This window comes from Pongo abelii, chromosome 1, assembly GCF_028885655.2.
Source record: "Pongo abelii isolate AG06213 chromosome 1, NHGRI_mPonAbe1-v2.0_pri, whole genome shotgun sequence".
In the NCBI taxonomy this organism is placed as follows: Eukaryota; Metazoa; Chordata; class Mammalia; order Primates; family Hominidae; genus Pongo; species Pongo abelii.
The window spans coordinates 128,704,270-128,720,820 of NC_071985.2; the positions used below are offsets into that span (position 1 = coordinate 128,704,270).

The 16,551-nt window shown below is 37.1% G+C and overlaps 1 protein-coding gene across 1 annotated transcript in view; it reads right to left on the reverse strand.

Annotated features, from left to right (window-relative positions):
- LOC100445627 (THAP domain-containing protein 3-like) overlaps window positions 1-14,931 on the reverse strand; it is a 58,253-nt gene extending 43,322 nt beyond the window's left edge. The window contains 2 exon segments of the mRNA XM_054530614.1: window positions 14,037-14,859; window positions 14,862-14,931. Of these exon segments, the coding sequence (XP_054386589.1) occupies window positions 14,270-14,859; window positions 14,862-14,931 (660 nt within the window). The 3' untranslated portion in view covers window positions 14,037-14,269.
- Between the last annotated feature and the right edge of the window lie 1,620 nt (window positions 14,932-16,551).

Genomic DNA, 16,551 nt, shown 5'->3' on the forward strand with positions numbered 1-16,551 from the left:
AGTAAATAAGAAAATGATATCAAACAAGGATAGGAGGAAACTTTATGGACACAGACACTGCTTCGTAACAAAATTACTGAGCTCTATATTTAACAATACTATACCCTACAGTATGCATGCAGATGCATAATATATTCCAAACCTAATAAATATCAGTATGTTGGAGCATTTTGTATGCTTCAGAAAACTGGTCAATTTTTGGATCATTTGAGCATCTATAAATTATTATTTTGAAGATGAATAAATATCTCTCCATACATCATCTTTTTCTAGACACTGGAATATGTCACAATATCACAACTGTTTCTAATTCTCAGAAACAAGTGAATAATTTGGGCAAAAATATTCTTGTCCATGCCAAATGAAGGAATTGTCCATGGAAGGTGTAATGCAAGGTAGTAATCAGAAGACTGTATGGTCTGGGGGAAGCCTGCAGCAGCCACAATAACACCCGGAGGAGTCTGGGGATGAGGCAGAAATGAAAATGGAGGGATTGATTCCATGTTGGTTTGATTCCAAGACTGCTGTTACTAGGAAAAATGCCAGATTCATTGAAACAGAATCATTATTTTGACAAGAATTTTTAAAGATGACTTACTTAAGTACTTTTATAATACCAAATTGTGTTCCTCAAAAAGATATATTGAAGACACCCCCCGACCCTATTATCTGTGAATGTGATCTCATTTAGAAATAAGGTAGGTGCAGATGTGATCAGTTAAGATGAGGCCATACTGGAGTAAGGTAGAACTCTAATCCAGTATGACTGGTGTCCTTATAAGAGGGAAATTTAGACATAGCACAGGGAAGACAGCCACATGACCATTGGAGACAGCAATTAAAATGATGTATTTACATGCCAAAGAATGCCTGGAACTCTCAGAAACTAGGAAAGCCAAGAAAGGAGCCTCCGATAGAGGCTTAGAGGTAGCACGGTCCTGCCAACACCTTAATCTCAGTCTTCCATCCTTCGGAACTGTGAGAGAATAAATTTCTGTTGTTTTAGGTTGCCTAGGTTGTGGTCCTTTGTACAACAGCCCTATGATACTAAGTATACCCTTCCAGGTACTAAAGTAACATGAAGACTATTTTAATTAGATCCTTTAATCAACTTACCTTTAAGATCATAAAGATTGATTGCTATATGGCATAATGTTATTATCATAAGAAAAAAAAACACTGAACCCCTGTAATTTTGTTGTCATAAAGACTATATAAAAATATGGCTAATAATGATGTTAACAATGGTTATCATATATCAGGTGCACAGTCTTTCATCTCCTCCACAACCATAGATCGTAGGCAATACTATCCTCATTTTATAGGAAAGGAAAACAAGGCAGTAGATTAAGAATTTTCCTAAGGTACAAAGCTGTAATTCAAATCTATGTCTGTCTGACTCCCACACAATATTCTTTTCATACTGCCCTTGTCCCTTCTTTAAAAACTATATAATAATAATGAAAACAATTTGGCTGATTTTTATTAATTGAACTGACTGGATGCTTGGACATTCAAAGTTATATTCTAAAACAAATCAAGGGAAAGAAGCTTGCCCAATCATCACAAGCATTTATTTGAACTTTTAGTCCTGTCAATCAGCATAATTATCAGAGAACAGATTTATTTTTTCTCCTACTCACTACTTCTCCATATGTCTACTGCATGTCTTGCATTTTCCAAAAATCAAGTGATTCTGACTTGCTTTTCCAGGGAAATGGTATAACATATTGATTAAAATAAAAATGGGCTTTGATAGCTACAGTTCCTGTGTTCCAGTTTCAGTTCTGCCCCTTAGCAGCTGTGTGAATGCGGCTGGTTTCGCACCTTCGGGCTCCTGGCTTCATTATTTGTAGAGCGAGGGGTCATAGTAATTCCTCCCAGCATTGCTGTGGAGGTTAGCTGCCTAGCATAATGGAAGTTACATATAGTAAGCTATTATTACAATTATGCCTCCAATAATATACTTTACTTAGAACTAGGAAAATATGTTGATTATATGAAATTGACCACAAATGTATTTTGAATTATATCATTTAAACTATAGGCTTTGAGGCTTCTAAAATCAAAACGAATTTTTAAAAAGACACAACTCAAAGAAGGCATTTCTTTTCTGTATTATTTAAAGAATTCCCTACAAGTCAACACAATAATTCTTAAAAGCTAATCTTCACAATAAGAATCAGTGTGTAAAGGTTCAAATTCTATAGAGAAAAAAGTATATGACTTATTTTATAAGCAGATTTTGCACCAAGCTGTTTTCAAATTACCTCTGATAAAACAGAACAGTCACACATTTTCTATGCAAACCACTTTTGCATTACAATAGGAACCAAAGAGTAAAAATGAAAGGTGTCTACTGGGAGCTTTTTTCCAAATATAGTCTATCTGAATAATTAAATACTCACAAAAAAAGTGGTGAAAGAAAAATGATGGTATTAAGGCAGACAAAATCTTTATATTTTCTCTTGAAATGCTGTCATAGCAAGTATTCAAATTAGTTACTTATTAAATGTTGTTTGTGTCATTTTTAGGATTAATGGCAATGAGGCAGCATAGTGTGGTCACTGAGTGTGAATTCTGGAATCAGAATTTGGGATTATCTTTCCATCTCCACTCTTTACCAGTTCTGAGAAATTGGGCAAGCCATGTATCCATTCATTCCTCAGTTTCCTCATGTGCAAAATACAAATATGAATAATACTAATCTCATAGAGTAACTAAAAAGATCACAGGGATGTACAAAAAATGCTTTAAGACAGTACCTATTATATAGATATGCATTCATTTAATGTTAGCAATAATAATTACTAAACTAATAATTCAGTAAGATTAAATCTTATTGTCTCATGAAGAGAAAGTAACTAACAGCTATTAAAAATAAACAGTAAAAATAGCTTCCATGTGTTAAATACTTATTCTGAGCCAGGCCCTATAATGAATACTTTAATAATACATGGATGTACTATGTCATACACCCCATAATATGATCTCAGTTTTACAAACAATGGAGCAAAGAAGCTCTAATTTCTGGTCACTCTAGCAACTCGAAGATCCAGGATTGTTTTTACTCTTCCTCAACTTTACGCCAAGCACTGAGAGGAGGACTTAGGATGCAAAAATCTTCCATCAGTCCTCTCCTGCCTCCTAGATGCATATAGGGTTTTCGCTTTGAACATGGTTCAAAGTGAGTCCTCTAGAAGCAGAAGTTGAAATAGTGAGTTTTGTGAAATAACTTGTGAAAGTAATTCAGAGACAGTAAACTTCTGGGAGAAGGGGAAGAGAAAAACAGGATAGGGGAAGGAAAGAAAGCTAAGCAAGGCTGTGGACTCAGCTGGAGACTAGCTCAATTCTGGAGCATCATTTGCATCACAAGGTTGGCTCCACCTTGGCGCAAGAGGGCCAGGCCTTTGTACCCTAAATCAGGCAGTCAGTAACCCTGACAGCCCCAGGATCAGGGGTTCATAATCTCCTGAGCAACACAGCTCTCTTTCTTCCAAAGCCAGTGCTCTGTACAAGGGACAGCAGTGTACCCTTAGCAATCATCACTCCCAACACCTGCAGAAAGGCCCAATGAAGGCGATCTGGAAAGGGCACCAACAGCATAAACTGTCATCTACTCTCTGTTGCAAGGTCTTTCCCCTTGGAGGTCCCATGTCTCTTTCAATCAGTAAGTTCTATTTCTGAGCATTAGTTCAGGTCAAGAAAGTAGGATGTTGACTCTTCCCTGATTTCGGCATTCTGCTTATTCACTGTGTGTGTACGTATACTTTTGTTGGCTGCCTATCTATCTTGAACTGGAACTATCATATTCTATTAGCATCTCCACAGATCACAGTGAGCCAGGTTGTCTTGACTACCATTCTGACCTTGTCACCATTTGCTATTACTGGATGCTAACATTCTATTAATACATGGGTTCATGGGCATGTCATGACATCTCCTCCAATCGGCCCTGTCTTAGAGAGGACAACCAGTGTTCATCTCAGTGATTCTGGTGCCCTCCTTACAAACATATTTCTTTTCATCTTGAGAAATAGTCATCTGTGGGTTTCCAGGGTTTTTTTTCATGGTGGACCCAGTATAGTATAGTGTAGTGTAGTATAGTATAGTACAGTACAGTACAGTACAGTATAGTATAGTACAGTATAATATAGTATAGTATACCCAATTCTTGGAGTTTTTTTATTCTTTACGCCAATCTGTCAAAGATTTCTGGCATTTCTACTTTAGTTGGTATGGGCTATTTGGTTTTCCAAGATTAAAAGAGCCAGACAAATGGTATATTAGCACTTCTTTCCAAGCTCCTTGCCAGGGTATTAAATCCTGTCATGAGAGGATGCTTCCATAACAGAAAACCCATTTTTTTCAGCTGATGGTCTGTCTCCTTTGATCCAGCACTCTCAGAATATACTCCTGGTCATATTTTCCTTTTACCTACTGATACATATTAGCCAGGTCTTACAGTTCCTCTAGCATATAATCCATCTCCTCTCTCAGAAGTCCAAGCACTTTCACAGTAAGGTTTTCCTTAATACTGCCGTGCTTAACATGGTTCATGCTAAGTATAATAAACAAAGATCAGCTTTCCCATAGTGATTCTTGCATTTTAAACATTAATTCTGTTTACTCAAATAATTTTTGCCCCAAAATCTAATTTAGAAACAAAATTTGCTTGAAAAATTTAAACATTATTTCTCTATGAATGATTATGTTGGGTGCAGGGCAGATCCCAAGGAGGGTAAGCATTGTTTTGTGAGGTACCTGCTTCATATGAGGCCTCTTTATATCAGGGAGGTAGCATAGGCTGCATATTAAGGCTAAGAATTAGATCCGATAATTCCAGGTTTTCAAATACTTCTACCTAGTTTTGTCAATCTGAAGTCTCAGGATCCCTCCCCTTCCTTATTAAGGCTCTGTTTTTGGCATCAGATGCTTGCCTACCTTAAAATTCAACCTTCTTTACAGATCTTCCATTCTTACAATTAGGTATTGTCTTTAGTCTTCAGCACTGTTTGTCCTCTGGCTATGGGCAACAGGAATCTCTTACAGAAACTCTAAGGAGGCTTTCTGCCCCTCCCACAAGGATGATCATAGATGTGTCTCCAATTTATTCTCTTCAATACATCAACGGCACTTAGCAACAAACATCTAATTCCACAGTCCTTATAATTATTATTTATATCACACCTCTGAAACTTTAGAGACATTGCCTGACCTAGAGAATCCCCTTCCATAAGCAGCCTGTTCTAGTTAATCACACTGCTATAGCATTCCAGGTGCTATTGATATTTCATCTATTTCATTAAGGTCTTTATTGTCATCCTGAGAGCAAGTGATCTACTTTTAGAACCTCATCTTGAAAATCTGCTTCTGAGGATCACTTTTGGCACCATCTCAAGTCAGGATCCCAAAGCAGAGCCATAGATGATCATTGTTTTAAAAGTGATATATTGAAGAAGTGCTCTCAGAATGAGTTAGGGTTCCACCTTGAGGCAAGAGGAGTGCGGAACAGGCTGTGTACATCCCCGAGTCAGTCTGTTACTGGGCTGTGGTTACTATACAAACTCCTCAAAGAGACAGTTTCATTTCAGGTGAGGGTAATGCTCTGGCAGAGGGGGGATTATGAGCCAACAGCCAGGGAAAGGTGCACTGACCCTCTGGAAGGGAGTTTGGGAGCCCACAGACAGCACCCATTATGCCGTATTTCTGAGACAGCATTTAAAGCAGTGCTTCAAAAACGTAAAGTCCATGTATAGATTATCTTGCCTACTTGCTACTTACTGTGTTCCACTTGCCAGCTATTCCTTTCCCCTCCCATGATATGTTTTTACTACATTTCACTGTGTCCTTCAATGCTTTCAACTGAATGATAAGCTCCTATAGTGCAATGGATTATCTTCTATCGGTTACATTTAATAAATTAAAATATCTTCCTGGGAAAAATCTGCTGCTTCAAGTATGAATGTTGACAACCCTCAAAACTTTCCTTATTGGTCTGTCTGAGTCATGGCTAAGGTCAGCAGTTCTGCTCTCAGCCTAAGATGAAACCCTCCCTGTGCTGTGCTCTGCAGACACGTGAAGAGTCCTCATTCTTTTATACGTGAGTAGGCCTTCCGAAGAAATAATAAAACAACAAAATAGCAAAGGATCATCTGCTAGATTATCAGCATTAACAATCCTTCATTCATAAATGCAAATTTCCATTCATATTTTTAGAAAAACAAGAGCAGGACATTCATAGTTTAAGGTAAACAACAAAATGGAGGCGCTCTTTAGACAATTATATTTCAATAGTGATCTTAGATCTCCATCTTTTGCATGCAATAGCAACAAACAACCTGCTATGAGGGTTAAAACACCTACTTTTTTAATTTACCATTATCATCGTACCTTTAAGACTGGCACCCATCCCCACAAACCCAAAACTTGGACATACAGAGAAGAGTTTAGAGGTTGGAGAAAGAGCACAAACTAACCTGTTAAACCTGGAGGTTGACCTCAGTATTATACTTGGAGACAGTACATTGTGTACCCACAAAATTTGTTATATATATGTGTTATGATTGAAGACAAACTAGTCATTTATTATATTAGTAAATCTGAGAGATAATATAAAATACCGTGTGCATTTGATCTGTGAAATTCTAGGTAACAAAATGTATTAGCTCAATTGTGCACAGGTTAATGCAAAGAAATCGTATAATATTTCAGAAGATAACAGTCTGAAACTACCTCACAATTGCTTTCAATGACATATTAGAAATGCAATTCCCTGTTCTTAAAATATGTGATCAGACTATTAACACCAGTGCATAAAGAAAATTCTTTACTAAGAAGTCACACAGAAATCAGCAGTAAAGTGTTGTATGTTACGTGATTATATTTTAGTCTGTTTAATATTTAATAGGCTCCTGGTAAAGGTGGTGAAAATGCTTCTACAGTCTTCACACCTAAAATTAGGGGATAATGTATTTCAAATTAGGCTTCATATTATTGACCCCTATAGAAACATTACATTCAAAGGAAACCTTAGCTTTTTTTAACTTACATTTTTATTATAGTGGGTTCCACTTATCAGTCATTTCCTTCCCCTACCACCAATAAGCTTTTACTGTATTTTACTCTGTGTCCTCAATATATTCAATTCAATTATAAGCCCCTGCTTATAATTGGTACTGCTTGCATTTCTTCATTCTAAAATTCCCGTCTCTTTCTATTACATCTTGCAAAATCTTTTTGGTTCTTCAAAATTCAGCTCAAATGTCACCTTTTTTTTTGTGAAACTTTCGGTGTTCCTAACAACTCATTCTCAAGTGGGAATGATCAGATTTTCTTCATTGTGTTTATTCTACTTGCATTATATTTATTACTGTATCTATCACATCATCATGCAAATATGATTTACTAACTTGGAATCTATATGAGATTATGATCCCTATGAAAATGTGGATCCTTTCTTCTTATTTTCTGTTTTATCAGCATCTTGCACAGTGCCAAGAACTTATTAGTGACCCACAATTATTTTTAAATGATGAATGTACAAGTAGGCTTTGTCAGAAATTGACAGAGGAGAATCTAACATGTTTCCCACTGCTTAAAAGGCAAAGTATCAATCCTATGGGAGGACATAAGTGCCATATTATGCCTTCTTTTTTTGCTATCTCAGTTTGAAAAGTCCTAAATTTCCTTTAGCATCTTCGCAGATTGCTTGTTTTAACAAAACACAAGTACAGAACAACTGAAAAATCACCATGACTCCTGATTAATACTGAGAGAAACAGAGGGAATGAGAAATATACCGTCTTCTATATAATTTAAACAGTTTCAGTAAGCCCCTAGTTAAACCTCAGAATGATGATTCTTCTTGAAGTAGATTTGCCTGTCAACTCTATCCTTCCTCAGTTTTTAACCAAAACAATTATTAGGAAAATAATGTTGATTCAATTAGAAAATTCCAAATGTAAAGTTTTGTCTCATATTTACAAATCCTTGAATAATTGTCAACATTTGTGTTTCAAAATGTCACTGATTTTGAGCTTCACAAAGCTTGCATTTGACTTTTTCATTAGCCTGAAAGTTTGCAGTATCTGAACATGATCATACAAAGCTTTTGTATAGATTTGTCTTTATGAGGTATTATTTGTAGAGTAAGTCAGTTTTTAGCTACTAGAGAAGCTTTTTAGCAACTAAGGAAAAAAAGCAAGACTTTCTCTAGGGTTGATCTTTCCAACAGTGTTGTCAATTGTAACTGGTAAGTTTTTAGTTGCTCTGCAATTGACAACACAATTATTCAAATGAGAAATGTCTCTTCGCAAGTCTGTAGTATAAAAATTAGATGCATTTTTGATTTCTATTTTAAAGGTACAACTTATCATCAAACTCATGTTCATTGTAATGTTCATTGTAAATGTTTTCTTGGCAATTTACTTGCCATAAATGTCTATTATACAGACAAATTCATTTGAGAATAGTGTTTGTTTATCCTCATGTACTTATGAATTTGTAAAGACAGCAGTGACAATAAAGGTAAAGAAATTATGACTAGAAAACCTCCAGATGGTGAGATTTGTTTTGTTGTAATTCCATATTCCAAGGTCTGAGCTGGATCCAATCCAAATTTCAGAGAGAAATATATTATATAATGTTTTTAACTGTGAGAACTTAACGGGCTTAGAAATAACCAAACCATCCAAAGATTCATAGGCAAATATTGCTTTTGTGTGTGAAACAGGTGAAAAAGGGTGAGCTGAGAAACAAGTCAATATGAGAAATAATTGTATAGATTTCATTTGTTCGTTTTGGTAGGGTTCTTTAAAAGACATGGAAAGAAATTTTAGAAATAGAAGAGTTGGAATACACATTTATTGACATAGCTGTAAGAAAATAGATAAACATACAAATAGTAGATATCCACACCACATTTACAAATTTGAAATTTCTTAAAATTGCCAGATTATCTTAAGATGCTCATCCTTTATCATTATATCAAAGTGGTGTAAATTATGGTCAAAATAATTTATATTTCAAGAACATTCATTTATTCATGCATGCATCAATTCATCCAGCATATATTTATTGAGTGCCTATTTCGTGCAACTCACTGTGATAGGGAGCTAATATTCTAAAATCTCTTTTCTCCGTGATAAAGAGCCTACCTTTTATTACTATTTTTATTTTTTGCATTTTTACCTGATGGCAACATATGGCTCATGACAAATAGGAGCAAGTAAAACATTGTATTTATCAAGTATCATCGATCAGCCTTACTTGCTTAATATTAATTCAGAAATCAATTTTGTTTGAAATTTATCAAACAAAGGCCTGAACATTTTCATTTATTTAGAAACTTCAGTAATATACTCAGTTATCAAAATAATATCAATAATTTTGGTAGTTTACAACTCAGGTTATTTAAGCCTAAATAAAATAGAGTGACCCATATGGCAAATGCAACATATTTCAAATTTTATTTTTTATGTTTTTAAACCTCTCTCTTGAATCTTTAATTTATACATGTACTTATTTACATATAAATTTTACATTATATACATATTTATGTTTTCTATTTTATTAATGACACAGCTCAGAAGCTAAAAGCACATTTAACAAGCAAAAATGTAAATTAGTTTAAAACTTGTTATTTGTTGTCAAAGTAAAAATTAGACTAGAACTTTTAGAAAATTCTTTTAAAATTCTATAACAGATATGTTCCATTTTGATAGTCTATGAATTGTACATTACTTAAAAAGATTACAAAATATCACATGATAATATAAATACCATTTATGGGGGGAAATGTTCCTTTAATCAACTAATTTAAGACAATATAATTTTAAGCATTCTCCATTTTACGTCTTCTAGATGACTGCCTGTAAGTAATATTATATATGGTTTAATAGTTAATTTTTTTTTTTTTGAGACAGAATCTCACTGTGTCACCAGGCTGGAGTGCAGTGGTGTGATCTCAGCTCACTGCAACCTCCGACTCAGTGGTTCAAGCTGTTCTCCTGCTTCAGCCTCCTGAGTAGCTGGGATTACAGGCACGTGCCACCACGCCCAGCTAATTTTTGTATTTTTAGTAGAGACAAGATTTCACAGCGTTGGCCAGGATGGTCTCCATCTGCTGACCTCGTGATCCGCCTGCCTTGGCCTCGCAAAATGCTGGGATTACAGGCATGAGCCATCACGCCTGGCCGTAATAGCTAATTTTATGTGTCAACTTGACTAGGTTAAGGGACACTCAGATACCTTGTAACATGTTATTTCTGGGTGTTTCCAGGAGACTGTTTCTGGAAGAGATGATCTTTTAAATCATAGACTGAATAAAGAAGATTCACACTTACAAATATGAGCAAGCATCATCCAGCCCACTGGGGGCCTTGACAGAAGAACAAAGAAGAGAAAGCATGAGTTTCATCTTCTTTCTTGTGCTAAGTCATCGATCTTCTCCAGCCCTTGGACAATGGAACTCTTTATATATATATATATAATTGATTTTTTTTTTTTTTTTGAGACAGAGTCTTGCTCTGTTGCCCAGGCTGGAGTGCAGTGGTGTGATCTTGGCTCACTGCAAGCTCCGCCTCCCGGGTTCACGCCATTCTCCCACCTCAGCCTCCCAAGTAGGTGGGATTACAGGGGTCCGCTGCCACGCCCAGCTGATTTTTTTGTATTTTTAATAGAGACGAGGTTTCACAGAAAAGTCTTGATTAATACATATGGTTAATCCTACTTATCATAATTTTTATAAAAGACTGAGTAAAGAAAACAAATGGCCGTGTGTGTGTGTGTGTGTATGTGTGTATATATATATATATATATATATATTTTTTTTTTTTTTTTCCTTTGGTTGTTTGTTTTTGAGATAGAGTCTTGCTCTGTTGCCAGGCTGAAGTGATGCAATCTTGATTCACTGTAACCTCCACCCCCCGGGCTTAAGTAATCCTCTCCTGCCTCAGCATCCTGAGTACCTGGGACTACAGGCACATGCCACCATACCCAGCTAATTTTTGTATTTTTAGTAGAGATGGAGTTTCACCATGTTGGCCAGGATGGTCTTGATCTCTTAACCTTGTAATCTGCCCTCCTTGGCCTCCCAAAGTGCTGGGATCACAGGACTGAGCCAACGTGCCCAGCCTTTTTTTATTACATATTTTATGCTATTACAATCTGATTTGAACATTAAAGCAAGACAAAATAATGTTTAAAAGTGTATTACATGGAAAATAATACAAATAAAGCATATACAGTTGATTCTTGTTATGCTTGGTAATTATGGTCTACCAAGTCACTACGTTAGTCAAGTTACGGTCTACTATAATGTCCCCATGAGCACTGAAGTAGAAAATGCTGAATCATTAGCCCTAGGGAAAATACATGGTTAGGTTTCTTCAAGACTCGTTTGTAAAATTTTCATCAAATGATCAATAAACTTGTTTTATGTGTATTTCTGTTTAATGAAACATTATTTAATATATATTGTTGATTCATTAACATTGAACTCATGGCCAAGAGTACTATAACTTATCCCTGAGCAAAGTCCCTTTGTTTGGGCCAATTTACCCCATTTGGAATGAGAACATTTACTCAATGCCTGTACCCCCATTGATTCTTGGAAGTAAATAACTTGTTTTTGATTTTACAGGCCCATAGGCGGAAGGGACCTGCCTTGTCTCAGATGAGACTTTGGACTTGGACTTTTGGGTTAAGGCTGGAATGAGTTAAGACTTTGGTGGACTGTTGGGAAGGCATGCTTGGTTTTGAAATGTGAAAATGGCATGAAATTTGGGAGAGGCCAGAGGTAGAATGATATGGTTTGGCTCTGCATCCCCACCCAAGTCTCATCTTGAACTGTAATTCCCACATATTGACGGAGGGACCTGGTGGAAAGTGTTTGGATCATGGGGATGGTTTCCTCCATCCTGTTCTTGTGATCCTGAGGAAGTTCTCACAAGATCTGATGATTTTATAAGTTGTGGTTTTCCCTGCTGTCCAGTCTTTCCTGGTGCTTTATGAAGAAGGATGCATTTGCTTCTCCTTCGCCTTCCACCATGATTGTAAGTTTCCTGAGGCCTCCCTATCCATGCAAAACTGTGAGTCAATTAAACCTCTTTCCTTTATAAATTACTCAGTCTTGGGTATTTCTTTATGGGAGTGTGAAAATGGACTAATACCCCTGGCCTCTCCCCTTTAAATGCCAAGTGGCACGCTTCTCCAAGCTGCAACAACCTAAAATGTCTCCAGACACTGTTGAAGACTCCCTGGTGGGCAAAATGATCTCCTGCTGAGAAAATCGATCTGTGGTGTTGGTTGTGTTTTTAAACTTTACATCATTTGGAGTTAAATCTCATACTTTGGTTATTAAGGAACACTGACATACTGACATGTATCTCCCCCAAATACTAACAAGAAGTTGACTTTTCTTTGCCTGCTGATACTAAAGTTCCTCCATATACTGCAGAATTTTTCAAATTTATATCCTAAGATTTTATATTTATCAGATAATGAACCTAATTTATAAATATTATACCCAGCATTGTCATCTCTAGAGTCATGTTATCTATCTTCTCCTCTAACAAAATGAATCACTCTTACTGACCATTATTTGTATTGAAGTGATGATACAAAATACATTTTTTGAAATAAATACTAATATGTTTTCTCTACACCTGAAATTAAAGATAAAACATGCAGATTAAAATATAATAAAATATTTACTCTCATCCAAATTAACTTTTCTATGAAGCACTGAAATTAAAGTCTGTAGGCCTGGAAACTTTCTGATGCATTACACAGGGAATGTCTACTGCAATTGTTTGTTAGTGTACTTATTTAACAAATGTTTAATGAGCACCTACTATGTGTAATTCCTTGTTTCAGAGGAAACAAAGAAAGACCCACTAGCCAAATCTCTCAAACAGTTTATGTCCTTGCCAAAGGAGCAAATAATAAGCAACTAAACAAATATAGAAAAATATGATAATAGGACAATAAATTGTTTATAGAAAACAAAGCAGAGCAAAGGCTAGAGAATTTTTCATGGGATGATCCACAGAGGATACTTGAATAGAACTCTGAATACAGTAAGAAAATGAGCTTTATGGGGAACGAACATTCCTGGCAAAGAAGAAATAAAGTGCAAAATCTGAAATCAGAACCATCTTAGCTTATCAAAAGTTAAGTCAGAAATAGGTGTGGCAAATGAAGTGAATAACCTAAAACCATATGGGAGACAAGGTTGGAAGGGCAGGCATGTGTTGGGTCACGCAGAGCTTCCTTGGTGTGGTAAAATTTGCCTTTTGCTGTGAGTAGATAAGAAGGCTCAGGAGATCTGAGTGGAGGAGTGGTGTAATCTGATGTACAATTATGAATGATCAGTCCGGCTGCTGAGTGGAAAAGTGTCAGTAGGTGAAAAGGAGCTGAAACTGTCATTAAGAAGACATTGCCTAGTTTAGGAAAGATGACGGTCATTTGGAAAAGGGCAGAATCAATGGTGGTAATGAGAAAACACAGTTTCAGGAAATATTTTGAATAAGAAACAAACGACTTGCTGAGAAATTGAATACACAGTATAACCGAACATTTTCAAAAATGGTTTATAGGATTTAAGTTTAAATAACAATGGAAAACCTAACGTCATTTTCCAAGATGGGCAAGGCAAGAAGGAACAGATGTGGGTGGGTTTGCAAGAGGTAAATAAAATTTCTTTTTAGACATGTTGAGTTTGAGATAAAGTTTAAATGTTAAAACTAGTAACATTTTATCTAAAGAGTTAATATTTTTTTTCTGCTTTTCTGGTATGCTTTAGTTACTGAGCTTAATGTAGATTTTTGTGGGTTTTTAAAATTTGTTTTTCACTTTTGATAGGCGAGTGTTGTATCCGCATTTCTATATATCCCCAAATTTTTTTTTTTTTTTTTTTTTTAATAGAAAGACACTTCATTACACTGCCCACTCACACCAGGCCAGGACAGGAGTCACTCCTTAGAATCCCGAGCGGCGGCTGTCCAGGCTGATGGAGAAGGGGACCCACTCACCTGCCACAGAGCCGGCCCCCTCACATGACTTCCTCCCTGAGGAGCATCTCCCATAATGGGGCTTCCAACGACCTTCACTCTGCGCGTGCTGAAAGGACAGCGTCCAGAATCAGCCTCAGCCTGGACTTCTGTTACCATGGCAGGATAAGCTTGTCATGCTCACTCCTAGTGCCATGCCTCTAAACGTCCCCCAGACGGCGTCGGGGCTCTCGCCAGGGAGCTTGGTTACTGTCTCAATCCCCCGCCCGGCAGTCCTCACGGCCAACTTTCTCAGTGACCACAGCAGACAAAAACGTCCACAGCCAGAACTCCAAAGCCCTGCCGGCCCTGGTGTCACTACCGCCTCTGCGTCCGGAGCCTGTGGGGCTCAGCTCTGCTGCTCTGGCCCAAGTCTGACCTGGAGTCCCCAGTGCCCTTTGCAGGCACGGAGGCAGCTGGACATCCTTCGCTTCACCAGCCTCTGGGCCTGCAAGCGCTTCTGGAGCTTTTAGTTTTCCTTCACAGTGAGGAAGAGTTTTTTCCTTCAGGGAACCTAAGTCCAACAGGGCATAGCTGTGATCAGATGGCTGCTTGTCGAGGGGACTTCTCAAGCCTGCAGGGCCGGCTAGCCGGCCAACAGCCTCTGCCGCTTGCGGCCTCCAAAGCGAGATCTGTTTTATTGGGCCTTTGGCATTTGGCGGCAACTGAAGCTCTTCAAGCGCAGTGTCCCTGTTTCTCCCAGGGCTGTCCTCTCCGGCCCCCGCCTCAGGGAGGACCTTTTCTTTCTGAGAAGAGCTGGCATTTCCTCTCTCACTGGCAGGGGCTGTGTTCTCCCTCACCTGCGGTGGAAGGTGAGCTGCTTCCTGCGGCTGCTGTAGCGATTGCAGCACTGCCAGGCCGCGCACGACTTCGGCATCTCAAGCCAGGCCCGGCTGCCCGTAACAAAGATGGCGGCGGCGGAGTCGGCTGTATTTATTTTGTTATCTTCTAAGCCATAGAAAATAGAGTTTTTTGATATAAATATACAGGTTTATCACAGATAGTGTTTTTTTTTCTTTAAATACAGCATTATCTTTCTAAGGCTAGGTAGCTAAAAAATAAAGCCTGTGAAAAAAGTAAGACATGAGTAAATTAATTTATGAAGGCCTGCCTTTCTCAAACAACTAGTAAATACTAACAAATACTATTTTAAGACACTAACACTTATATTTAAAATAGAACTTTTCAATCTTGTGACATTTTACTTAGTCGAATTCATAATATATGTACAACTTGTGGGATCGTTTTGTAAAAGTATATAGTTTGACATAAGGATTCAAAGTTGTTCTCTAAATGTTTAAAGAAGCAATAAATCTAAGTTTGAGGATATTTGGTATATAAATTCACTGGGAAAGAAAAAGTCTGCAATAAATAATGTCATGGTAAAAGTACAAGCTATATATTCTCTTAGTATTATTTGCTGGTATTCCACATAATACTTTTTGATCCTTTAATTGAAAATGGAAACAAAATGAAAAAGAAGGTCTGTATTATAAAGTTTGCCCTACAGTATTTTGCCACAGGTCCCTGTAAAATTCATTCATTTGAGGTAACACTTGAATTGCAAACATTATCTCAGCAAAGAAAGACAGCATTTTCTTACCCATTGGGATCTTAGGAAAAGCGATCTGTTTCTGAGCAGATCCTGAAGACATACTAAGTTATATAAATTGAGAAAGGAGAAGATCAAAACCTTGGCATATTTCTCAGGATCTGCTATAGTGGAAAGTCTGGAAGTACTTTTAAAATCCAGAAAACTGGGGCGGGGCACAGTTGCTCACACCTGTAATCCTAACACTTTGGGAGGCCAAAGCGGGTGGATCACCTGAGGTCAGGAGTTCGAGACCAGCCTGACCAACATGGTGAAACCCCATCCTTACTAAAAAATACAAAAATCGGCTGGGTATTGTGGTGGGCGCCTGTAATTCCAACTACTCTGGAGGCTGAGGCAGAAGAATCACTTGAACCTGGGAGATGGAGGTTGCAGTGAGCTGAGATTGCACCATTGCACTCCAGCCTGGGCAACAGAGCAAAACTCCATCTCAAAAAATAAATAAATAAATATAAAAATAAAAAAATTATAAAACTGGTAGACAAGGATGGGAGAGGAAATACATAGAAGGTAAAGGCAAACAGAAAGACAGTGGCCTGCTGCATTGTGCAGTCTGGGGTTAATCTTTGTCTTGTACATTATTCTGAATTCTTCTTAAAGGATCATTATGAATAGTTTGAAAACAATTATTTTCGGCCATTTATTGTCTTCTGGAACTCAACTGTGTGCTCATAAAACAAAGAAAATATAAATGAGACATTTCCCAATATGTCAGATAAGTGAATTTTATTGTACTCTAAGCAAGGAAAGTAAATTATATTATTTCATTATGCTAAAACAAAAGTTAGTGACTCCTTGGGTTTAATGATACAACACTGATTTACCTCTAGGTCATTTGATAATTTTAAGTGACCTGTGGAGACTAAAAATGTTTTATGTCATTTT